The following is a 26,963-nucleotide window of genomic DNA, read 5'->3' on the forward strand; positions in this document are numbered from 1 at the left end:
GTGCATCTCTCTTTGACTCTCTCGATCATCCCGGTGATTTTCGACGTTTCTAAAGATTTAAAAACCCACGCGATTTGCAATTTCGACGCCGCTATCACGCGTCACGCAATCGCTTTGTGTGAGAAAGACAGCCGATAACGGCTTAACGTGACGGTGCGCTAACTCGCGCTCGGACTCTCTCACTCTCTCTCGCGCGTCAATCAGCGGGCGCTTCAAGTCCGCGCGCGCGCTTGAAGATTTCGCTTCAGTAGCAAATAATCGATAAACGATTCAACAGTCCGGCATTGATAATCATGTCGACTGCCGTGAGTGACCTGCTCATCGAGCAGGGAGCTTGTATTGACGAGATCAAACGAGATCTCGTCAACTTCAAGAAGCTGGCCAAATCCAACGTGACACTCGCCAAGACGCGAAGTAGGCTTGCCAAGTTGGAGGAGCACTGGGCCGCCTGCCGCGGCCTTCATGTCAAACTGCTTCAAAAGACGACCACGGAGCAGCAAACGACCTTGCCGTACTTCACTCTGGAAGAGTTCCTGAGAGCTGAGGATGTCTACATCGACACGGCCGATCTGCTGCAAGATACGATAAGTCGATTATCTCCTAATACAATTCCGTTTACCGATCGTAGTTCCGATTCCTCCGTTCGCGAAACAAATAATCATTGCTTCCAATTGCCACGCATCGCGCTGCCAAAGTTTTCTGGGAAATTAACCGATTGGGAAAATTTCCGAAACATTTTTGAATCTCTCGTAGTAACTAACGACGCTCTTTCAAATTCTCAAAAATTTCATTACTTAAAAACAAGCGTAACGGGAGACGCTTCCTTGCTGATCAATAATTTAAAAATTTCCGATGCGAATTACGAATCTGCCTGGCAATTGTTAACCAATGAATATGACGATAAGCAAGCGTTAATCTATGCTCATTTACACGCGTTTATTAGCCTTCCGGTAATGAAAAGCGAGATTGTAAGCGATTTGCGAAAATTGCGCGACACAGTGTCTGCATCGTTAGCCGCGTCAAAAAATCTCGATCGTCCCGTAGAACAATGGGACGACATTCTTGTTTATACAATAACGCAAAAGTTTAGCGCGAGAACACGTACCGAATGGAATTTAAGGCGAATCAAACGAAATGAGCCTTCTTCTTATCAGGAGCTTAACGAGTTTTTAACTCTCCGTATACGCGGATTGTCGGACTTTGCCGATTCAAGCAAGGACTCCGGTTTTTCGAAAAATGATAAACCGCGTTTAACAGTAAACAACGTGACTGCCTTTAAATGTATTTGTTGCTCCGGTGAGCATCACGTTTCGAAATGCGAAGACTACGCAAAGAAATCAGCTTCACAGCGCTTTGCTCTCGCGCGCCAGCATAAACTCTGCTTTAACTGCTTAAAGTCCGGACATTTCCCGTCGAAATGCCCGAGCAAATATCGGTGCAGACAATGTCGCTCGCATCACACATTGCTGCATTCAGCGGCAAATCAAAATGCCTCTGATAACTTGGCCAGTTCCGAGGCTACTACCTCCGAATCTGCGTCACAAGCCGCATCTAATGCGACTACAAATCAGACGGTCAATACGGTCGCGGCCGTCCAGATAGTACCGCCCTCGCTTCAGGAACATCCAAATGTCCTTTTGGCGACAGCATGGGTCGACCTCCACACCGGGGAGGGTCGCTGCTTAAAGGTTCGCGCGTTGTTGGATCAAGGATCCACTTTTAGCTTTATATCAGAATCGCTCTCACAGGCGTTGCGCACTAAACGGCAACGAGCCGATTTACAAATTAAATGCTTCGGCGAAAAATACACGGGTACTGCGAAATCGCGCGTAAAACTACAGTTAACCCCGTGTGCTCAAGCCGATCCGAGCTTTCCTCTGACGGCTTACATTTTTCAACGCATTACTTCATACGCTGCCTCGCGGATTCAGCCCTTCGATGCGTGGCCTCATTTACAGGGTCTATCTTTTGCTGACCCTGATCCTTCAAGTCAACATCAAATTCATTTGTTGATCGGTGCTGACCTTTACGGCTCGCTTCTGAAACGCGATGTCCGTCAGGGTCTTCTTGGAACTCCGACAGCGCAATTGACCGCTCTCGGTTGGATCCTTTCCGGCCCCACAAATAGTAGGCCGATTACTACTGCTCAAGCATCTGTATTAAACTGCGTGTTGGAACAAAGCACGCACTCTCTTCTCCAGAAGTTCTGGGAAGATGAGGAGATCTCGCGGCCTGTCCCCCTCACGGAGGAGGAGGAGAGGTGCGAGACTCATTTCATCGCCAACCACTATCGTACCCCTCAGGGACGCTATGCGGTTCGATTGCCCTTCAGGCATGATTTCCCGATAGAAATCGGTGATTCTTTGCACATTGCAACCTCGTTTTATAATAAAATGGAAGGAAAGCTACGGCTTCGTCCTGAACTTCACGCGCAGTACAACGAGTTCTTACGAGAGTATAATTTGCTCGGTCATATGAGGAAGGTGGAATTATCTGACCGCTCCGAGTTCGAGCCGGTATATATCCCTCATCATCCCGTTTTGCGCGACTCGAGTTGCACTACGAAATTGCGCGTTGTCTTCAACGCTTCGTGCAAAACGAGCAATAAGACTTCGCTTAACGATCACTTACTGATCGGTCAGAGACTGCAGCAAGACCTCTCCGCTATATTATTGCGCTGGCGTCAATGGCAATTTGTTTACACGGCGGACATTGCTCAAATGTTCCGCCAAATTTTTGTGCATCCATCTGACGCGGATTTTCAAAGAATCTTATGGCGATCGTCGGCCGATGGGCCAATTGAACACTATCGCCTTCTCACTGTAACGTACGGGCTCGCCCCCGCTCCATACCTCGCAATGAGGGTACTGAAACAGCTTTCTCTAGATGAAGGCGACAACTATCCCGCGGCTGTTCCAATTCTCAGTGAGTCCCTCTACGTGGACGATGCACTCTTTGGAGCGGACGATACGACTTCATTGATAGAAGCTCGTGTCCAACTAGTTGAGATCCTGCGAAAGGGAGGTTTTCAACTACGAAAGTGGGCTTCTAATGCCTCCTCTCTTCTTCAAGGACTTTCGGCTTATCAGCCGGAAGTCACCGATCATTTACTCGTAAAAGAAGATAATCTCAAGGTTCTCGGGCTTTCATGGCTTGCTAAAGAGGACGCGTTCAAATTCGTGATAACTCCGTTGAGATCGGTTACGCACACGAAACGTTCCGTTCTCTCGTTCACGGCAAAATTATACGACCCACTAGGATGGGCTGCTCCGGTTGTTGTAACCGCGAAAATCTTGCTACAAGAATTATGGCTTCTCAAATGTGATTGGGACTCCCCTCTTCCAGAGGAGTTGCGCGATCGTTGGGAGAGCTACACCAACGATTTAGAATCATTGAACCGCGTCCGAATACCGCGTTGGACCGGTCGACATTCCAATAACCTCGCGTTTAAAATCCACGGGTTTGCCGACGCTTCAAACCGCGCTTACGCGGCGGTCGTTTATATTCGAGTGCTTCCTTCGCCAACGAAGTTTTAAATCACTCTGCTCGCTGCTAAAACAAAGGTCGCGCTGATCAAAACAGTAAGCATCCCGCGCTTGGAACTGAACGCTATCGTCCTCCTCAGCCGGCTAATCAAGTGGACCTTGACATCGTTGAAATTACCTCCGATTCCAATATACGGATGGACGGATTCGACCATCGCTCTCGCGTGGCTCCGTCAACATCCATCAAAATGGAGCACCTACGTGGCTAACCGCGTATCCGAGGTGCATACCGGTCTGGATTCCGTTTGTTGGAATCACGTTCCGTCTCGCGATAATCCGGCGAACTGTGCCTCGCGCGGCTTGACCGCCTCCGAGCTCGTGACTCACCCGCTATGGTGGAACGGTCCACGATGGCTTCAGAAACCATCAACTGCGTGGCCGATTCTGAATGTCTCAGCTCCGCTCGACTCTGTCACCGATCAGCAGGTGTCGGTGGAAAGAAGACGGCCTGTGACGCTCCATGTTCAAGAGGCCGAGGATTGGGAACTCCCATATAGGTTCTCCACTTGGACCAAGCTTGTCCGCGTGACTGCCTATATGAATCGCTTTATTCATCGTGTAAAAGAAAAGAGCGCGTCTCGCTCCCAACAATCCCCCCTTCTGAACGCCGATGAGTTTAAGAGGGCGGAACTCTTCTGGTTGCGCTATCTGCAACAGAGATTCTTCGGACGGGAAACGCGCTCGCTAAAGAATAACGGCACCATACCGCATTCGAGCTCGTTGAGCAGATTGAGTCCTTTTCTAGGAGAGGACTCTTTACTCCGTCTTGGCGGGCGGTTGACGAATTCCGCGCTCAGCTATGACGAGCAACATCCTATAATAATTCCGAAACATCACTTATCCGATCTCTTAATTGATCGCGCTCATAAATCCACGCTCCACGGGGGGACACAGCTAGTACTCCGTGTGCTGCGTCAGCGATACTGGATCATTGGAGGCCGCAGCTCAGTAAAGGCGCACATTCGAAAATGTGTAGTCTGCACTCGTCAAGCGGCTAAATTGTCTTCTCAGTTCATGGGCGACCTTCCAGCCGCTCGTGTCACCCCTTCGGCGCCTTTTACTCATTGTGAGGTTGATTACGCCGGCCCACTCCACGTAATTTCATTCGTCGGCAGAGGGCAAAAGGCCAGAAAGGTATATATCGCTCTGTTTGTTTGTCTTGCTACAAGGGCGATTCACCTCGAATTAGTGGAAGATTACTCCACGCCCGGCTTTCTTGCAGCCTATCAGAGGTTCGCTAGCCGAAGAGGTCTGCCGCGTCACATGTATAGCGACAACGGCACAAATTTTCATGGAGCCAACCACGAACTCCATCGACACTTTCAATCCTTATCGAAGGATGCTTAATTGCGAAACGAGCTCGCAGGCGACGGAGTGAACTGGCATTTCATTCCCTCCGCCGCTCCACATTTCGGCGGCCTTTGGGAGGCCGGAGTCAAGAGCCTTAAAACGCATCTGAGGCGCGCTGTTGGTTCCCACACACTTTCGAGGGCTAAACCGCGACGCTTCTATGTAAAATAGAAGCGTGCCTTAACTCGCGACCAATCGCTCCGCTTAGTGACGACCCGGGTGACTTGTCGGCGCTCACCCCGGGTCACTTTCTGATTGGACGGCCCCTCGTAGCCGTTCCGGAGGAATCGGTACTCGCGATCGACCCGCGTAGGCTCTCGCGATGGCAACTAGTCCGTGCCATGCAGGAAACCGTGTGGCGTGCCTGGTCACAGGATTATTTACATTCGCTTCAACAGCGAAACAAGTGGTGCAAGCAGTCTCCTAACTTCGCAATAGGCGAATTAGTATCAGTTAAAAGTCCCGTGCTCCCTCCGAGCAAATGGGAGCTTGCCCGAGTACAGTAGATCCATCCCGGATCTGATGAACTCGTTCGAGTTGTGACCATACGCACCTCACGGTCCACATTGAAACGACCTATTGCGCAATTATGCCGACTGCCAATACGTGATAACTCTAACAAGTCCGCAACGGATGAAGCCGCTAACTTGTAAGAGTTATGTAATCTTCGAGACGACTTTCTCAGCGCGAGTCGTCTTCACCTGTATGTTTTGTAATCATCTTCCTCGACGATTCGTTCCCGCTTCGTTTAAATTTATTTCGCATTCGTTCGCATACGAGGCGGGCGGTATGTTGAAGATTCGTTCTTCGGATCGAATCCTCAAGGACGATCGAATTTTCTAGAATGTTTTTTGTTAAATTCCTTAGTGTTTACGCCAAGGAAACACGTGAAACCAACGTGTACACTCGCCGCTAATTGGCGTGTGTACATCGCCTGATTTTCCGATGGTCCAATCGAGGACCCCGATCGGCTGCCGCCCTACGCGAGCTCCGAAATTCGCGCAGCCCTCGAGTCAGTCCTCGAGAGAGCGAGCGCCGAGAAACACAAGTCTCCGTACGCGACAAACTTGTAAAAGTGAATAAACTAATTTAAACCGATTCAAAACGCGTACAATCATTTGATCACGTTAACCCGGCATCCTACAACGTTAAATCTTATACAAATTTGTTCAGTATTATATCAATTTCAAAATTAGATGATACATGTATAATAGAATTGGAAAGATTTGCAAAAAAAGATTTAACTAAACTTTTAAACGGAAACAAATTTACTGAACCTTTAAAACTTTTTAGTTTATACATATATCTTTATTGTTGGTGATCATTTGCTCTATAAATTTTACATGCTCATTTTACATGCTAATGTACAAAATGTATTCATCAATTACAACAATTAATAGATGTTTAGATAAGAAAAGTAATATAGTCGATGGGATTGTTCGATTAAAAGAATTAAAATTATTCTTAACAAAACGAAATTATCCTATGAACGTATTATTTCAGAAGATCAAACCGCAATAATTAATGACGTAGTATATGATAAAAATAATAGAATGATTAGCTTTGTATCTTCATGTAGAGAGAACACATTTTCCAAAAATAATTTTGATGTGAATTCTGTAAAAGATATTGAAAATGCTTTTTCAAAGTGTTGGTTGTAATGCATGTGTATATGGCCCAACTGCTTATTGATAACGCATCAATATTTTGTTTAGCAGTCTTTGTAAGTGACAATAAATTTATAGATAAGATGAATTTTGACGCAGTAGAAAAATTATGTGCTTTCGAGTTACAGAATTATCATCTAATGTTTTGGATAGCCAAAGCACTAAACAATTTCTTAATTAAATATATAAACACATATTAGATTTTTTAAAATAAAAAAAAAATTAAAAAACGCATATACTGTATGCGCACCATTTTTTTAAGATTATGAAGAAAATGGTCGCAAAAAAGTAACTATAAGAGCATCGATAAAAATTTCATAACTTTTATGTCTATACATGCATAAAATTAAATGCACATAGTTTAATACTATTAATTGAAAAATTTTGAAAAAGTAATCAGTCATTATTTAAACTTTAAACCTTGGTTATGCAGCAGTCAATCATGTAAAAAAATTTTAGACAAATAAGATCCATATCTATTTTTTTAACAATTGTCAATTTTAGTTTATTAGGCATATTGAGACGTTGTAAATTTTAAATGAAATAAAAACTGACTTAAGTAAGTTTAATTTTTATATCAATTTTAATTAAATCGCACAAATGATTATCAGAATTTAATTTATTCTAATAATATATATTTTTAACACAAATGAATAAAATAAAACTTAAATAGGCTCGTGAGATTAAAATACAAATAGAAAAAGAGGGCTGAGAGCCGAAGCCGTTATTGTGGCCAAAAATATTTTTTTAAATACAAAGTATTAAAGTAAAACATAAACGTTTTGGTCTTTTTTAGACCATCTTCAGTATGAGAATACAAAATTATTATTTAATACAATAGATAAAGACACGTATTAAAACGGAATTCGCACACGTAAATGTCTTCTATGAGAATAATTGTCTTTAAATATAAGCTGCTGGGTTATAATGACGAATAGAGAGACTGTAACGATAATATACCAGAAAAAAGTTAAGATCATAAAAATTAAAACTAAATACAGAAGTTAAAAATAAAATAATAAAATTCTTACACAAAATAAAATAAAAAATTTTTTTATACGTACATAAAAAGAGAGAAGAGTCACGGTTGTAACAACGCTTATTGTCATATAGTCAACAGATATAATTGGTGTGAAAACGACTAATGAAACTGAGAAATGTCTGACACTATTATAAAGAAATCGGTGCTACGCAAGAGGAGACAGAGGAAAGAATAAAGGAAAAGGAACAAAATTAGGGAAGTCTTTAGTGCGGGAGGGGGAAGGGGGAAGAAAGAAACTAAGAAAAAAACTAAGAGAGAAACGGGTTAAAAAGTGGGAAGAGAGAAGAGTTAATGATAGGAAAATATTTATTCGACAAGGATTCTGTATCGTTTTGTTTGTTCAAACCAAAAGATTGTCGTTTAATGTAAATCATTTCTGAAATGATTCTTTTATAATAGGTGGGTTCTTCGTCTAAAATCTCCACACCGTCTCAGTCAAAATCGTGATTTAGGTCCAAATGATGACAGGATATGACCGATGGTGATACTGCTCTATTGATATTAGAATAATGCTCTATAATTCTTGTTTTCAGTTGTCTTTTTGTCTGTCCGATATATGTGGCTTCACAATCCTTGCAGTTGATTTTGTAAACTACATTGTTCTGGGATATAATATCACAGCGATCTTTTCCGGTTTTAATAAACCTCCTCAAGGTATTGTCACAAGAATAGGCGATGTTGAGATCATATTTTTTAGTGATGCCAAAAAATCTCTCTGACACATTTTTCACATACGGTATGTCAAAATACTTGTTGTTATTTCTAAGATTATTAGCTGCTACGTTTTTATGTTATCATAAATGATCTTCCCAATTCTAGAATTAATCGTGTGAAAAATAAAAGGCAACGAGTAGCCGTTATCAAGGAGGATTTTTATAATATGACACAGGTTTTTTTCATAGAATTGGGGATCCGAAATAGAAAACATTCTGTTAACTAAACTCACAATCATTCCTCGTTTGTGAGACATAGGATGGTGTATCGTAAAAACGATTCATTTTAATTTGTCTTTCGCGCGCGAATTTGGGACCGCGCCTTATCGCGCGTAGTAATACTCAGCAAGGAGCGTGCCTAGGAGCCCCCCACTCGGGCGAGCGGACCAGAGCTAACTCGATCGCGGAGAGGAGCGGACGCACGCGTGAGGCGACACGTTTTCGCGAGAAAAAATTTAAAAGTCAGAAATAAATATTTTTATCGGCTCTCAATATAAAGAATATACATATGATGTTTTCTAAATCGGCCAACAGAGCCAAAGCACGAAAAATTAATTATTCGGAACTGTATCTCTTGGTTTGAGATCACAAAGTTCCATATATAAATTAATCTCGAAACTTACATATGGGGAAATAGGCGCGAAAAATATAGGTCCGAAAAGTCGCTGAAGCGGGAATCGAACCCGCGTCTTTCACTTTCCGGGCGACTGCTCTTATCAACTAAGCTATTCAGACCCTTTCGATCCTATATTTTTCATTTGCTAGAAAGGCAATTCCAAAAAAGAAATACATATCTAATTGTAAGATCTTTTAACTGTAGATTATTTGTGAAATATAATCATACACTAAAAATTAAGTCTACATGGCGTATTAATTTTTAAATTAGGGAATATTGACATCAACAATATAAAATATATCAAATAATCACTAACAAGTAATATCAAGGCTCTGTAATATTAAATACAAATAAGAAAGGCCTAAGAGCCATGCGCGGATGTTCCTTGCGTACATTTCCAACGAAAATCGCTTGCCGGACAACTGCTCTTCCAATCAAATCAATATATCAAATAATAATTACATTATTTTTATAATTTTTATTCTATACGCTTTTTAATTTTTATTCTATCTTATGCTCTTTACGCTATTTGTATAAGTACACAAATATGCATAACTTAAACGAATGAAATTCATAGACAAATTTCCATCTGCGTTCTGTTGGGATCTGACATATAGCATCATGACATCTGGTGGTAGAAAATCGTACTACAGCAAGGCAGACTGCTATTTCGTACAGTTCGCATCGTCAGTATAATATTGAAAGAAAGTTAATAATGGAAGTTGGCAGATTTTCTCCTCGTAAGGAAAATAAATCGAGAACATATTGCTCGATGTACAATTGCTCCAGCATATTGTTTAAAGATTTAGATTTACGGTTTCATTTATTTCCAAAACCTAACGAATGTTTCGTTAATGTTGTCAATAAATTTGGAAATACAGAAAAAGTAGATAAATTACAGGCATGGATCAGAGCTTTAAAAATTGGAAAAAAAGTTTCAACATCCATGAGAGTGTGTTCACTGCATTTTAGAAAAGATAATTACCTTTTTCCAAGTAAGTATAGGTTAAAATTTTTCATGATTAACACAATCTATGTATGTATATAATAAAGTGCAAAGTAAGCAGTATGTATGTGTGTGTGTACAGCCAGCTCTTTATTGTTTACATTGTACTTTATTATATTCGATTTATTCGGACGAGTCTTCTTTATTATTTATTAGATTCAAAATCTAGGTATACATACATGCTAGTTTTTCATATGTATTATTTTTTACAGATGTTCATTCAGAGAAGAGGTACTTGAAAAAAAATGCTGTTCCATCCTGTAATTTGCCTACCAATTCCGTAGTAAGTGAAGTGAATCTTCAACTTGATGAGGATCGGCTAAAAAGAAGACAAAGGAGAGATGTCAATAAAAATTCAGAAAAGAAAAAGCAAGAAGAGAAAGAAAATGATCAAGAAGAAAAAGGAATACATGCTAACAATCTAGAATATGATAAAAATGTCGAAGAGATGAACCAAGATCAAAATTACTGTCGTTCATTTCAAGATGTTGGTGTGCAAGTACAAAGTGGAGATCTACTGCCTAAATTTATTCAATTTTTAAAAAGTGATAGTGAATTAAGCACATTCACAGGTATCGAATCCTTCAATATTTTCAATACAATAGTAGATTTGGTAAAACTTGTAAAACCTGAAGATTCTAAGGCCAAATTAAGCGTGAAGACAAAGTTCTTATGACATATGTCAAATTAAAACAAAATATGTCATATGCAAGTTTATCAATTATGTTTAATTGCTGCACAGCAAAACAATGTCAAAGAATTTTTACAGACATGATACATCATATATTAAGCAAATGTTTAATAGTAGCTATTCCTTGGCCATCAGAAGAAATTTCAAGAAATTTACCACAATGTTTTAAAGATTTCAAAGACGTACGAGTCGTCTTGGACTGTACAGAAATTTTCCTACAAAAATCAAAAAATCTCTGTTGTCAGCTTAATACTTACTCTCATTACAAGGGCACATATACTTGTAAATTTTTGACAGGTGTTACACCAGCTGGAAACATTTCTTTCAACAGCAAGCCATATGGCGGTAGAGCATCGGACAAAGTTATTTTTGAACAAAGTAATCTGAAGAATTTATTACAACCAGGTAATGCAGTAATGGTCGACCGTGGATTTCTTAATTAATCCAAATTAATCGATGGAAATGCATAAGACCTCCATTTTTAAGAAATAAAAAGCAATTCACAAAATCAGAAGCAATTCTTACTTCTAAAATTGCATGTGCAAAAGTTCACATCAAGAGATCAAATCAACAAATCAAAGCTTTTCAAATTGTTGATAGTAGACTGTCGGTCAATCTTGTTCCATTATTGGAAGAAATTTTCACAGTGATCTGCGCTACAGTTAATTTGAACTCACCTATTTTAAAAGATGTTACATTCATACAAGTATAATTGTGTACATTAAAAATTCTACATATCTACTATTATATTAATTTTTTCATTGATTAATAAATATAATATAAACAGAACTTTTCATCACATTTTTACTAAATTATATTTGTGCATTGTGACGTGACGCTTTTGGAGCGCCGTCACAAGGGCGAAAAAACGCCCGATCGGGTAGGCCGCGGAGACCTGGAGCGCCCCTCATTTCGGGGAGGGTGCGATCCGTCGGTTTTCATATTCCGTAGTACCGTATTTTTTGCGAGAATCGCCGTTGCACGCAGCATCGGCCTGTCGATGCGCGTGCGACGCGGTTCACAGGTAGAGCGACAAGGACGGCTCGAGAGAGCGGCCGGAGAGAGACATGTTAAGCAAGAGAGAGAGGGAGGATGCCGGAGTGCCGCAGCAAGAGAGAGAAGGAGGATGCCGGAATACCGCAGCGCGAAAGGAGGATGGAGCGAGCATAGGAGAGAGAGAGCGCGGGACCTCGCGCAGTTAAGTATCAAATATTCGTAATTTAATTTGAAATATCTCGCGCAGACTCTAGGCGTTGGAATATTATAGATACCGAGAGGACTCCAGGAGCCAAATAAACCACAGGGCCGATCCTAAAAGAGGACTACGGAGGGCCCGGCCAGCCTCCCGTTTGTTCCCGAAGGAGAGAGAGGCCGCGGGAAGAAACCCGGAGGAAAATCCTGTCAACCAGCAATACATTACCGGCGTAAGAAATACCTCAGCTAAAGGGGGAGGCGGGGGGAGACCTTAGGTCCCCCGCCATCGACCCTATCATCGAGGGATGCGCAAAAGATCGGCGCGGAAAAGAGGGTACCGAGACGCGCGAGGCCCGGCTCTCCACTGTTCGGTGTGCCATAGCCAAGAGAGGGTGCCTCCAGGACTCCACCAGACGATTCCAGGACTCAATTTCACCGCCTGAACTGTAAGCCGCCTCTCGAGTAGTCGTAGTTACGTGTTGGTTGGTACCGTAGAGATTGATAATATACCGTAATTACCGTGAGTACCGTACTCTCTCATTTTTCGTATCGTTTTGTATGCGAGAGAGCGGTCTCTCTCTTTCGTTTTTCGGGATATCGTATCGCGGGGCCAGCCGACTTTGCGTTTCGCGAAGAGAGCCCTCTCCGAAAAGTGCCGCCGACAGTTTAGCGTATCGAAATTAATTATCGTCAATTTTGGTTACCAAAATATTCAGAGTCACGTTTTTATTAGCTCGATTATTAGATTTTCGGGATTTGCGTGTAGCCGTCTTCGCGAGTTTGTGAACTATTTCCTTGTTCTCGACTCGGCGAGAGAGTCGTGCGAGAGAATCACGAAATCTCCGTCATCTAGTTTTTATCTTGTTTTTTCATACCGTGCCGTGTCTCGGCATATCGTATTGTGACCTCTGTCTATTCCGCGTGCCCGCGAAAATAAGTTAGACCCTCATAATGTTTACCGATTTTGTATTTGTTATTCCGCTTCTATATTATTGTCGCGAAAGTACATAGAATGTTCCACCGTGTATAATTAATACTGATTTTATAAGTCAATTCCGAAAATACCGTTACTCACAGATTTTATTATATTCTATTTCTGATGCGCTACCGCTAGTTTATATCTTACTGTTTGTTACATAATTTTATTGTCCAATTGTATGTATCCGATGTCAAATTGTAATTCCTAAGTGTCAAATATATATATATCTGTCAAACTCTAACACCACGTGTATGTCTCTCTATACCTCTCTCTCAACCATAGACCCATCACTCCTATAGACCCGCGACTCTGTATGACTTTTGGAAAAGTGACGTTAAGTACCGTTCACAGTATTATCGTGGCGCGTTCACACGCGCCTGGCGCCCAACTTTACCGTGAGTTAATGAACGCCCCTAAGGGCGTAGAATTAACTCTTCTGATACCGATTTTTTACCGTTTATTAGTTAATCTTGGAGAATCTTTAAATTGAACGCTCCCCTGTCCGAACTTGGCGTTTCGGCACAGGAAAAGACGTTGCAGCATTTTCATTTTTACATATTTCGTGTAACATAATATTGTAATAGGTTTCTTTTAAAGATTTCAACATGCTTATCACAAAACTTTCATTAAAAGGTACATTTATGATTATAATACTTTTATCATAAGATGCGTAGATCACAAATTTAGTATTTTTCAAATTTAATACAGCAATTCCCATTTGTACTTGCGCATAATATTTATGCTTTTCTTTTAACCTTACCTGTAGTCCTTCTATAATTAAGCAACTTTTAAATTCATACATTATTGCATCATAAATATTCATTGATTTACTCTTGTACGGACACTTTATTTCAAGCAACTTCATAGACTTATCATCATTAACAATTATTCCATCAGGTGAGTATGCTAGCCAAGGGTTTTGTTTTGACAACAAGTCCAATCTGAATAACTTTGGTGTATGCTTCTGAAAATGCATTTCTTGCACTAGACTCAGTCTTTCTCCCGTATTCTGTGAACTCACTTTTAAAATTTACTGGATAAAAATAATCATGGCACTTCTTTTTCCAATTTGTATTTTTGTTACGTGTGTATGTATATAATTCATAACATCTTGAACCTGTCACACAAAACTGCCTTTCTTTCTGCCATAATAAATAATTGATTTTGCTTTCTTTACATATTAATATAAAATCACCATCTAGTGTTTTAAATTTGCTTTCGCAGCATTCATTCAATGGTTCAATTATCACATTTTTTATAATATTCATTAATTCTGAATCTTGATTAGCAAATATTTGATATATAATTTCTTGGTCTACTTCTGACAATGCATTATTGTTCGATTCAACTAAGACTGGAGCATGTCTTCCAACTCTGTATATTAAAAGTATTTTGGTTATGCGCGCGTCGGATTGCTTGGATGCTTCGACACGAGACGGGAATTCAAATAATTGTGAGAGAGGATTTACGGTTAACACTAAATATATTTTAAGAACAATCTTTCAATATCGGTACAGAGATATATAAAAATCGTGCGGATGAATAACGTGCGACTGTACGCGGCGACTGTCGGTAGCGGAATCTTCTAGCATGTGAAACGCTCTTCCTATCGTTCGCCTTAAAAATTCACCTTCGATAGGCTTCGAAAATGTTCTATCCGTTTATTTCTTTTCTGTTACGTCTCGATGTTTTTCGTCTTTCGTCTCGTCTGTTATATTTTATTTATGTTTATTAGTCAGTGTTCGTATGTATGTATGTCCGTATTTATATACGTGTTTTCGCTATTAATTTCAGGGAAGTATGTGACGATGTAATCGCCACAGTATAATAAAATGTCTTGAAATAAGAAGCGAAGAGTATATTAAGTGATCAAAAAGTTAATATGTAACATGCAAAACTTTTAATCCAAACAACAATAGTTTAGCTGTGCAAAGTGACAAGCTCTAAAATGTATTAGTATAAAGAAAAAAATAATCACATGTTTTGCAATTGCAGACTTAGGAATTCGATCGGTTAATAATTTTGTTATAATTGTGTTTAACTTTTCAGTTATAACGATATTGTTCTCAGTTTTGCCAAAGCATGTGTGTTGTTCCAAGGGAAGCGGTTGATATTTGCTAAAGGAATCTTTATGTTTATTTTTCCACATGCACTTCCTATCAGTACTAGATAAAACCTCTAAATCATTAATATTAATCCTAAAATCAAACCATAACAATTCCATACACATGCATTCCATGTTTACAAAAGAAATGAAAACAAACAATCCAGACCAAAAAATTGTGCAAACGGAGGTTAGGATCTTACTTGTGACAATACAATAATGTAGCTAAAACGTGTTTACACTTTTCTCTTAGACCAGCTTTGCATGAGCACGAAATAGAAATTATTTTTCCAGCTTCTGAAATTTCTGCAGTAAATTCTTGTGGAGATGCTCTTAGTTGCGACGTTTGTAAACAGTAAGCTGTCAACTTCACCGATTCACTTTCACACGTTTGATTTTCATGTTTCCCACACAAAATCAAGTGTCCGGCTCTTAAAATATTTTCCTCCTCGCGAAAATTTCTCTGAGATGGGTTTATACCTGCCCATTCGCATATTTCATTGATACTAAACATAATCTTAAAAGCAAAATATAACCTTAACCGGCTAAGCTATCTGCCTTGCAGCCGCCATATTGGATTAAGCCACGCCTCTATGTCAGATCCCAATTCTCGCTTGTGTTTGACATATCGAGGTTGCACAACTATTTTATTACTCACTGAGAGAACATACTGCGAACGCATTTTCATTTCGCAAATTTCGATCTTAATATCATTCTGGCAAGACTTCGCACCAACCAACCGCATTTTAGTTACCACTATTGGTTCATTTTATGCGTAACATTTACACGTACAATCGTGCAAAATTGTAAGAGCAAATCAATTATTTTTAATCCCACTCCCTCTGCTCGTACTTTTCAGAAAAAATAAAAAAGAGAGGAACAAAAAAAACCACTGGTTTGATAGTAATATATATCATTAGAATTTTATCGCTTATTTTTGCATAAATAAATTATATTTTGCCATATAATCCGGAAAAAAGAAATAAATTATATTTTGCCATATAATCCGGAAAAAAGAAATAAATTATATTTTGCCATATAATCCGGAAAAAAGAAATAAATTATATTTTGCCATATAATCCGGAAAAAAGAAATAAATTATATTAAAAAGCTATACTTATACACACACATATATATATATATGTATATATATATATATATATATATATAAATGTGTATATATATCTGTTTAATTTTATACACAAATACAGATTATAAACCATACATATACATGTTCATGTTTCCTGAAAAATTTGTCAAAACACAAACCATAGGTCGAAAGCAACGTAGAAATAAATATAAGTTTTCGGTTTGCTACACCCGGTCTTATATCCTAACCCGGGGGGATTTTACTTTCGGGAGAGCGACGACGCGTAGCGGCAAAGTCGTGGACTCGCGTGCGGCCTCATGCGAGCGTCTCCAGTTGCTTAACGTAATGGTATTAATCGTGACGCTAAAATTTATAAAAATTAATTAACATTTTTGAAGACTAAAATTTATTAAAAAATGGAATTGCGCGTTTAAAAATATGAAAAAGATGAATAAAATGATCCTCCGTTAAATAATAAAAAATATTTAAAAGAACATGTTAACCTAATCATGTAATGGTATTTGAATTGGAATTTTAAATTTTCTAAAATTAATAAAAATAATGAATTATTTTATTAATTCTCGTCAAATTTTATATCAAGCATCTTTTAATGCTAATCTATAAAATAATTTATATAAAAAAATTATTCCAATATCTTAAAATTTACCAAAGTTAAAGCAACAAATATTTCTCGAAAAATTCAAAATTTTATTAAAAATAAAACACTATGCATTTTTTTAAAAATAAGACTAAATAAAAATGTTATATTACTTTACTTTCATAATTTCATTTCGCTTATTAATTTTAGAGAAAAGTCCCGATTCAGATACCATTACGTTAGGTTAACATGTTCTTTTAAATATTTTTTATTATCTAACGGAGGATCATTTAATTCATTTTTTCATATTTTAACTCGCTTTTTCATTCCCGCTAACATTAAAGCAAAGATAATACATACTAAACTATACAAAGATAATTAAACCAAATAACTAATTGGTAAAACAAATATTTAAAAGAGATATCGTATTATATGTTCCGTTTTTTTAATGTATGCGCTCATTTACGAATCATAAATTTTTGTAATAATATTCTTTTTTATTTTGATTTCATTGATGCGTATGAATTTGGTCTTACGAGCGTGATGTAATATTTAAGAAAGAATCAAATTCTGTTAAGCATAAAGAAACTATCTCCAATCATATTTAGTTTGCACGGTCAAAGTTTTCTGATCATCAAACATAAAATATGAGTGAGAAAAATCTTTGACAAATTCGGAGCCTCTTTTTGCAAATCACCAATATTCCAATACATTTTCAATATACATTTATTGTAACTGCACGTTCATATCACCAAAATGAATCAATATTAGATGCACAAATATTTATTTGTTGTTATAAATATGAGTTTTTCGAATAAAACAATTGTTCAAAAAATTTATTAATAACTTTTAGCATCAGAACTCTGCAGAAGAGCATTGTACATGCCGAAAACTGTTCAATATAGTTATAATACAATCATAAGCGTACATTTAATGTAGAAAATACAAGTTTTTTGAATAAAATAATTTTTTTAATTTATCAATTATTTTTGCACTCTTTGGATGACAATCGTACATGCCAAAACACACACAAGGATTATACAATAAAAAAAGAACAGTCATAATATAACCAGAAGCTTACATTTATTGTCGAAAATACGAGTTTTTCGAATAAAATAATCGTTTAAAAAATTTATTAATTTTTGACATTAAAACTTTTTGAAAAGAGTATTGTACATGCTAAAAACTACACGAAAACTGTTTAATAAAGTCACAATACAATCAAAAGCTTTTGTTTATTGTTAAAAATACTACTTTTTCGAATAAAATAATTACTTAAAAATTATATTAATTGTTTTTGGCATCAGATATCTTCCGAAGAGGATTTACATACCAAAAACTACACAAAAACTGTTTTATAAAAAATAGAACTTTTATAATACAATCGTAACCTTCCATTTATTTTCAAAAATACGAGTTTTTCGAATAAAATAATTGTTTAAAAAATATATTAATTATTTTTGGCATTAGAACTTTTCAAAAAGAGCATTGTACATGCTAAAAACTACACAAAAACTAAACAATAAATTCATAATAAATAAATTTATAAATAAAAGTTTATACATAAATTAAAAATATTTAAAGTAGAGTGGAATACACAGTAAAATCTTCAAATTGTATGGATTCTAACATTTCATTCATTGCAAACATAATTTTTTCCAAATCATTATTTTCATTGAGAGAAAAAGTTTCCTGTGCATTAATTTCCATATTATTTTGTTTTGGAGTAAAAATATCCTGTTTTTTATTTCCCATGATTTTTATTTAATATAGATGTTTCCTCCTGTTTGTTAAATGCTCTGTAAATGAGTAACGTTAATAAATATATTTTACAAAACATTATGTCATAAAGTTATGAATTTTTGTATTATTATATTTATATACTAAATTAAAGTTTAATTATAATTTTTTTAAAGTAGTTTATAAAAAAGTATATTTTATATAATGAAACAATTATGACAATAACTTTAATTACTAATGAAAAACGGTTCTTAATAATAAAATTAACAATTCTTTAAAAGTAGGTATTTGCAAAAGTAATTCAAAAATTCGTAAATAAATAATAAGAATACTAATATATAATAAGTAAAAATGTTAATAAAGGCCTTAGTCGGATAAGAAGGACCAATTTGCCCCCAACATGAATCATGTTTATTTTTTTTTAATATGATTGCTATCAGTGTAACTTAAAATTTAGCCAAATATTAGCCTTTAATATTGAATCGTTTTAGTGTAAAAAAAAACATAAAATTTTGAAAGCAATTGATATCTTTTAATCGGTTTAACCAATTTTAATATAATTTTAATATGTTGTAAATATCATTGAGGCACATTTGTGGAAAATTCGGGAAAAATTTCTGTTGACAGAAACATTGACTTTAAAAATAAATAAATGTTACTTTTTATTAGTCCCCATATCGTTCTGGTATAATTACGAAGAATTTTTTATAGAATCTTGAAATAGTTTCAGTAATAGACATTATTTTTTAAAAGCAATAAAATGGGTAGGTGGTACTTTTAAAAAATAAAGTATTCTTTTTTTTTAAATATGATACACTTTTGGTACGATTGCCACATATTTTTTGTAAAATTTTGGAATAATATTTTACAACTAATAATTTTTTAGAACCAATAAAATGTATAGGCGATACTTTTAAAAAATAAAATATTCCTTTTTATTTTTTTTAAATATGATATGCTTTTGATACGATTGCCATATATTTTTTGTAGAATTTTGGGGTAATATTCTACAACTAGTAATATTTTTGAACTAATAAAATGGGTAGGCGATACTTTTTAAAAAATAAAATCCTTTTTTAATTTTTTAAAATATGATATGCTTTTGGTACAATCGCTATATATTTTTTGTAGAATTTTGAGATAATATTCTGCAACAAGTAATTTTTTCAAACCAATAAAATGGTAGGCGGGACTTTTAAAAAATAAAGCATTTCTCTTTTAAATTATCATGGTTTTTTGGTACAATCACCATATTTGTTTAGAATTTTGGATTGATATCCTACAAGTGATTTTCCGGAATCGATTAAATAAATGGGCACTAAAAAAATAATAAAATATAAAATAAAATGAAATAATTTAAAAAAATAAACTATAATCGTATTAAATCAAATGTTTATTAAAGATTCTCAAAATAATAAAGTACACATATACATTCGTACACATATAATCACTCTTATACTATTATTTATATCACGCGTGCGCGTAAATGCCTATTTTGCGCACTGTTTTCCGTTTGCAAAGTAGCCATTTTCACACGCAACACACTACAGACGCTTCAAAACCCATTATTTCACGCTTCAAACTCATTATTTCACGCTTCAAACCCATTATTTCACGCTACAAGCTCATTATTTCACGCTGCAAATGCTACAATCGCTACAAACACTTTCTTCCTAACGCCATCTCGCAGCGCGCAACCGCCACTACGTCCCCATTTCAGTCTTTTGCATTGCATCAATCTAATTGAAACGAGTCAATATAAAAAAACCAATATGACATCGAACATCACATTTGACAACAGTGAAAATGAATCACCTCCAGAAATTACAGAAATGGCAAGAAACACCATAGAAAATCTCTTGCCTGAAAAATCAAAAGAAAAATATACAGCTGCATACAACAAATTTATAATCTGGACAACTGTCAAAAATATAAGATCATTTTCTCAAAACACATTGTTAGCATACTTTACAGAATTATCACAAATCCACAAACCATCCAGTTTGTGGGCAATTTATTCTATGCTAAAAACTACTCTCAATATCAACAATAATATTAATCTAAATACATACAATACACTCACTTCATTTATGAAGAAACAATCTAAAGGATATCAACCTAAAAAATCAAAAATTTTGACAGCGGAACAAATCAAAACATTTTTAAATGAAGCTGATGATAATAAATATTTAGCTATAAAGGTATCAATCAATTTTTATATTTAATAAAAAATTCTATACATTATCTACACATATACTTAATTATTTACAGGTAGCTATGATTCTTGGTATTTGCGGTGCATGTAGAAGGGAGGAATTGACCAAAATAACAATTAATGATATCGAAGACAAGGATTCTATCTTCCTTGTTTCAATTACAATGACAAAAAATTACAAACCAAGATCCATTGTAATTAGTAATGAGTTTTACACCATTGTTAAAAATTACATTAAGACCAAAAAACACTGAAACTTCAAGGTTTTTTTTTAAATATCAAAACGGACGATGCACTAAACAGCCAATAGGAATAAACACATTTGGCAAAATGTCACAAATCATTGCATCATATCTAAAACTACCACATCCTGATTGTTACACTGGCCACACCTTCCGTCGAACTTCTGCTACACTACTAGCAGACGCAGGAGCTGATATTATGACGTTAAAAAGACATGGCGGCTGGAAATCTAGCACTGTTGCCGAAGGATACGTGGAAGACTCCCTCAGTAATAAAAAAAAAATCTATAATCAAATTACACAGGAAATAATAAATATAAGCTCAGTTCTTCAACTTTAGAAACATCAAAAACATATTTAAATATCAGTAATGAAAATCCATCAACATCCAAAAACAACATGCAAAATACAAAAAACTTACAATCAGACACTATAAATATTATAACAAATAAAGAGAATATAGAGAATATAGAGATTTCGAAAGAAATATTAACAGCACGCCAAACAAAATATATTTCATTAACATTAAATAACTGCACAATACACAACATGTCTATTGAAGGAAAAAAAGACTAATTTATTTTCATTTTTATTTTGTTATTACTTATTAAAGAAACCAAAGATTAATTTACTTTATTTTTATTTTTTTGTTATTACTTATCAAAGAAACCAAAGATTATCTTACTTTATTTATTTATTTTTGTTATTTTCTATTAGAAGAAAATTAAGACTTATTTTTATTTTGCTTGCCTATTATTTCATTGTAAAAACAAGATATAAATAAAATCTCTTTATATTTCATAAAGCTTTCTCTTTTGCGGGGGGCTCCGCCCCCCGCAGGCCCCCCCCATTGCGTTTTATTCCCTCGCCTACTTCCACTCTCTCATTCCACATAGTTCGTACTCATGATATAAAGTAGTATGCGATACACGTGCGAGTTGGCAATTGTCGCACGAGTGGGGGGAATGGACGCACGAGCCGAAGGCGAGTGCGTCCATTCCCCCCACTCGTGCGACAATTGCCAACTTCTCGCACTTGTATCACAATATACTATTACAGTATTCAAATAAACAGATTAATCTTCATTACTCTTCATTGATAATAGGCGTGATACCGTCTGTTTTAAATTATGTACATAAGTGCTGGGTTGGTTTCGGAAAATTTTTGATAAATATCATCCGTAAAATAAATAATAAATAATGGCAGCAATTTGACATTCAGGAATAAAAAGATACTTTTGTGAGTATGCCAATGAACGGAGAAAAGTTTGCTGCTGTTCACACATTGCTGCCATTATTTTTTATACATCCTACGGACGATATTTATCAAAAATACCGAGATCATAGCCTAGCACTTATGTACATTATTTAAGGTAAAAATACCGATTGCCGGACATGTCCCTATATCCGAATATTTATATGAAAATTTATCATTATTAACTTTAAAAGTTTTTTTTATTATAATGTAAAAATGTTATCAAAAGCTTTCGATATTTAAGGATTTTTATATAGTAAGACATTTTAAATATTTGAAAAATTAATGTCCAAAAAAAATAAATTTGTTATAAAATTAGACGAAAGACATATTTTGGGAATGTTCTTAAATTTTTCTTAAGAAATTCGTCTTATTATTTAACATGATTTTTAGTTATTTCCTGTTTTTATTTTGTAAACAAAGTTTTATATAAACATTATACAAGTCAAAAGATAAATATAATTATAAAAATGCTTTTAATTTATATAGATAATTTTTTTTGGTAAAATTTGCTAATCTAGTCACTGGTACAATAGTTTATATGATTGCCCAATAACTGAACTGTTGCTTAGTTACCGGTACAACTCGTTTTGATGACATATAATGAAAAAGTCTCAGTCAGTAACTAAATCGGAGACTCAATATATCATTATCATTAATAATTCTGTAAGTATTGTTATAAATAATGTTATTTAACATTAGTTTAATATTTTTAAATACGTTTTAATAAGAAAAGATACATTTTAATCGAAATAAGAGTATAATCCGTTCTAACTTAAATAACCTATTTTATAATATCTTTGCATTGCAAATAATAAATTAAATAAGTAAATATTTTGTATTGTTTAGGATTGTAAAAATGCCAAAAATTGTAAAAAAAAAATATACACAAGAAAATGTAAATGCCGCTTTGAGGGAGATGAAAAATGGCATGTCGTTGAGAGAAGCAACAAAAAAGTATAATGTTCCGAGAAGCACGCTTTACTGCAAAGTAACAAATATCTATCCTGTTGAATGTTCTAAAGGTCCACCAACTATTTTAACAAAAGAAGAAGAATTACAAATTAAAGTATGGATAATTTACTGCTGCGATAGAGATTTTCCAGTTAGTAAAAATCAACTGCTCGATAATGTGTATTTGTTAGTGATTGCATTAGAAAGAACAACACCTTTCATAAATAACAGGCCTGGTAGGCATTGATACATAAGTTTCTGTAAACGTCATCCAGAATAAAGCATAAGAATAGCTCAAAATTTGACACGTGTTTGTGCTTCAGCTACAGAGAACGTTTTAAGAAATTGGTTTGCTGAAGTGTGTGTGCATGCACATTTACAAAAAAAAAGATCTTATTGAAATAGATTCATCCAGAGTATTTAACTGTGATGAAAGTGCATTCTTTCTTTGTCCCAAAGCTGATCAGGTTATTGCAAAAAGAAGATCAAAAGCAGTTTATAAAATTATTGATGGAGATGAAAAAGAAATAATGAAATTGATATTATAAAAGGCCTAAAACGAGCGGTATTCGTAAAAATATTATAAAAATTTATTAATTACAAACGTTTCGAACATTAACTGATGTCTTCTTCAGTGTATAATTAGGTACATTATATTAGATGTAAACAATTGAATTACGCATTTTTAACCATGTGTTGTTAGTCAATCGGTGTCGATATATACGTTAAACTTCTTGGTTGTCCAATATAAGAATTGTTTAGTCAAAGTGGTCTGATGGTGATGTGTCGTGATATACAATGGAATCTATTTTTAAAATCAACTTTTTTAAAATTAACTCATTCTCGTATATTAACCAAATGAAAAACAAAGTTTAACAACACTTTTTATGGTGAATGCTAAGGAAGAAATGGCTCCACCAATGATTTTATATTGGTACAAGCGCATGCCACACAGTGTTACAAGTAAAATCCCTTCTGGATGGAGTGTTGGTTCAACGAAAAGAGGATGGATGACAGCAGAATTATTCTACGAATATACAGGGTGTCCGGTAACTAACGAACCAATGATTAAGGGCGGATTCTCTGGTCAATTTGGAGACGATTTTTCCTTAGCAAAAATGTTGAGAAGTCAATAATTTTCGAGTTATAAGCGATTGAAAAAAATGGGTTTTTAGAAAACTAAACGTTTTGGAGTTAAAAGTCTAACATAATTACATTCTTCAGTTAATTTCAGGTAAAGTTTACTATAATAAAATTTTAATTTGAGGCTTAGTTATAAAAATACATAATGACAAATATTGGAAAGTTGTAAAAAATGATGACTTTTTTCGATATTTTCGCTGAGGAAAAATCGTTCCCAAATTGACCAAACAATCCATTTGTGATCATTGGTCCGTTAGTTACCGGACACCCTGTATAACAAATGTGTTTCATCCATGGCTAATAACTAAAAAGATTCCACTGCCTATAGTTTTGTATGTGGATGGTCATTTATCTCACTTAACTTTACCATTATGTATTTTTTGTCGCAAAAATGGAATTGAACTTGTAGCACTGTATCCTAATGCAACTCATATACTTCAACCTTTAGACGTAGCAGTATTTCGCCCTTTAAAACATTCTTGGAAAAAGACAGTGGATAAATGGAGATTAGATAATGCTCCACGCGTGTGCGAAAAGAGAATTTTGCTCCATTATTAAAACAAGCAGTAGATAATATAAATTTACCTGAAATAGTTAAAAGTGGATTTAAAACTTGCGGTTTGTGGCCCCTCTCGGCAGACGCTGTAAATTATAACATTTTAAACAAAAATAAAAAAAAAGAAGAGATGTCTGAGCAACAGAATAGACCTTTCATTAATAAGATAAATAGTTATAAAGAAGATTGCAAGAAACACTTAGAATTTTTTGAAAAGCATACAGGGTTTGTCCGGAAAGTAATGCGTCGCATTTTTTTGTGACGCGACTATACATCGCAGAGCGATGGGACCGGTTGGGGAGGAAGGGGGGTACCCTTAGCTTTCCAACGGTAGGTCGCTCAATTGTTTCCATGCGCTTGGAGGGTTAGGACGGCTTATTCTGTGAACCTCTGCTTAGTGGTCGCGTCGAACTTGTGATGGAGAGAACGATAGAGCAACGCTATGCGATAAAGTTTTGCGTGAAGCTGGACAAGACGCCGCTGGAAACTTTTGAAATGCTCAAGAAAGTTTTCGGGGACGATTGCCTTTCCAAATCGCAGTCAAACAGATGGCACAAGATGTTTAGAGAAGGTCGGAAGGAGGTCGCCGACGAGGCCCGCGCAGGACGCCCGTCAACATCGCGAACGGACGACAATGTGACTCGTGTGCGCCAATTATTGAATTCAGACCGTCGAATGAATGTTCGCTTAATGTCGGAATTATTGAACTTGCCGAAAACGATTGTTCACGAGATTGTATCGGAAGACTTGGCCATGCGGAAGATTTGCGCAAAACTTGTGCCCAGAGTGTTGACCGATGCGCAAAAGCAACACCGAGTGGAAGTTTGTGAAGAACTCAAGCAACTCTGTGCAGATAATCCCAATTTCTTTTTTTTATTTCCTCGGCTGAAAAGGGAGCTCAAAGGACAACAGCTCGAGTCGGTTGACAACGTACAAGCTACTTCGACGGCCTCCCTGAACAGCATCCCAGTCAAGGAGTTCCAGAAATCTTATGACGCATGGAAATCGCGTTGGCAAAAATGTATTGACGCAGAAGGGTCATACTTCGAACAATTTTAAGTTGTTTTACCTATGCGATCAATAAATTCTTTTTTAAAAAAATGCGACGCATTACTTTCCGGACAAACCCTGTATAAGCAATGACATATTACATAAATTTAGAAATACAGAAGAGATTACAGAAGAACTTCATAGATCTCCAGAATTACTTATCAATAAGATAGAAAAAATAAAGGATTTTATACGAGTATTGGAAAATGATAAAAGGATTATCTGGTATATTTAACATTTAAATTATTTTACTAAAATTTTTTTATATAAATATTTGTTGAAACATAAATATATACACAAATAGAACCGCGCAGGTCAAGACTGTCATCTTCTATACACACCGCCTATCGACCATTCAATCATGGGTCGATGTATACATCGACCTAATCGATAAATCGATCCCGGCCGTACTAACTTCCGACGCGCTTGCTCTCTTCCGTCTAGTCCTTCTGGCTGTACGATCTTTTGTCTTATAATAAAACGTGTCTAAGCTCTACACTATATTTTTCTCTTCTTGGATCCATCCTTGCGCTACCCAAGCTCACATCCCAACAGGTTATGGGCCCAGCGCAGTGCACACCGCAAGCGTAAGTCACAAATTAGACTGTGCGCAAAATTACCCAACGAGAGAGGTAGTTATAACCTCACAATCGGGAAGGCACGTGCTCGTGCGAAATCCATAAAACTTTACAACCGCAAGTAGTAAACTGTGTGAGTCAATACAAAGATGGCAACCAGTTTAAGTGTGCATATAGACAAGTTAAAAAAGGACAATTATGACACTTGGAAGGTGCACATGGAGGCAATCCTGGTAAAGAACGATCTATGGTGCTACGTCGACGGATCGCGCGTAAAACCGGAGACACCGGTGGACGCGGCGGCGTGGGATAAGAATGACCGTAAGGCGAGAGCAGATATCATCTTAGCCATGAGCCCAGCGGAGTTATGCCACATAAAATACTGCATCACTTCACGCGAGGTATGGACCAAACTTGAACAAGTGTATGAATCGAGCGGTCCCGCACGTAAGGCAACACTTTTAAAACAATTAATCTTTATAAAACTAGAAGATGATGCGTTAATGGCCGAGCACCTTAATAAATTCTTTAATACCGTAGATAAACTCGGTGAGATGGGTATCAACGTAGCCGAGGACTTGTTGAGCATCTTATTACTTTACAGTATACCAAGCTCATATGAAAACTTCATGTGTG

At 36.1% G+C, this 26,963-nt stretch overlaps 1 protein-coding gene and 1 pseudogene across 1 annotated transcript; both read left to right on the top strand.

The window, feature by feature from the left end:
• The first annotated feature begins 293 nt into the window (after nt 1-293).
• Nucleotides 294-10,615, top strand: LOC114938084 (uncharacterized). Its single transcript, XM_085482443.1, has 4 exons — nt 294-3,401; nt 3,564-4,679; nt 8,138-8,258; nt 10,152-10,615. Exons 1-4 carry the CDS (start codon nt 294-296, stop codon nt 10,613-10,615), a joined length of 4,809 nt encoding a protein of 1,602 aa, XP_085338569.1.
• A 12,290-nt stretch (nt 10,616-22,905) lies between these two features.
• LOC146723359 (uncharacterized) lies at nt 22,906-26,340 on the top strand (annotated as a pseudogene).
• Nucleotides 26,341-26,963: the final 623 nt, after the last annotated feature.

The sequence above is a fragment of the Nylanderia fulva genome, unplaced genomic scaffold, assembly GCF_048542155.1.
Source record: "Nylanderia fulva isolate GAGA-0341 unplaced genomic scaffold, ASM4854215v1 Scaffold203, whole genome shotgun sequence".
Lineage (NCBI taxonomy): Eukaryota > Metazoa > Arthropoda > Insecta > Hymenoptera > Formicidae > Nylanderia > Nylanderia fulva.

Excerpts from the sequence above, each read along its gene's own strand:
- LOC114938084 (XM_085482443.1), top strand. The coding sequence starts at position 294 with ATGTCGACTGCCGTGAGTGACCTGCTCATCGAGCAGGGAGCTTGTATT. Across the intron at positions 3,402-3,563 it reads ATTTAGAATCATTGAACCGC|GTCGCGCTGATCAAAACAGT; the intron begins GTCCGAATACCG and ends GCTAAAACAAAG. Across the intron at positions 4,680-8,137 it reads GAGGGCAAAAGGCCAGAAAG|TTGTCTTTTTGTCTGTCCGA; the intron begins GTATATATCGCT and ends TCTTGTTTTCAG.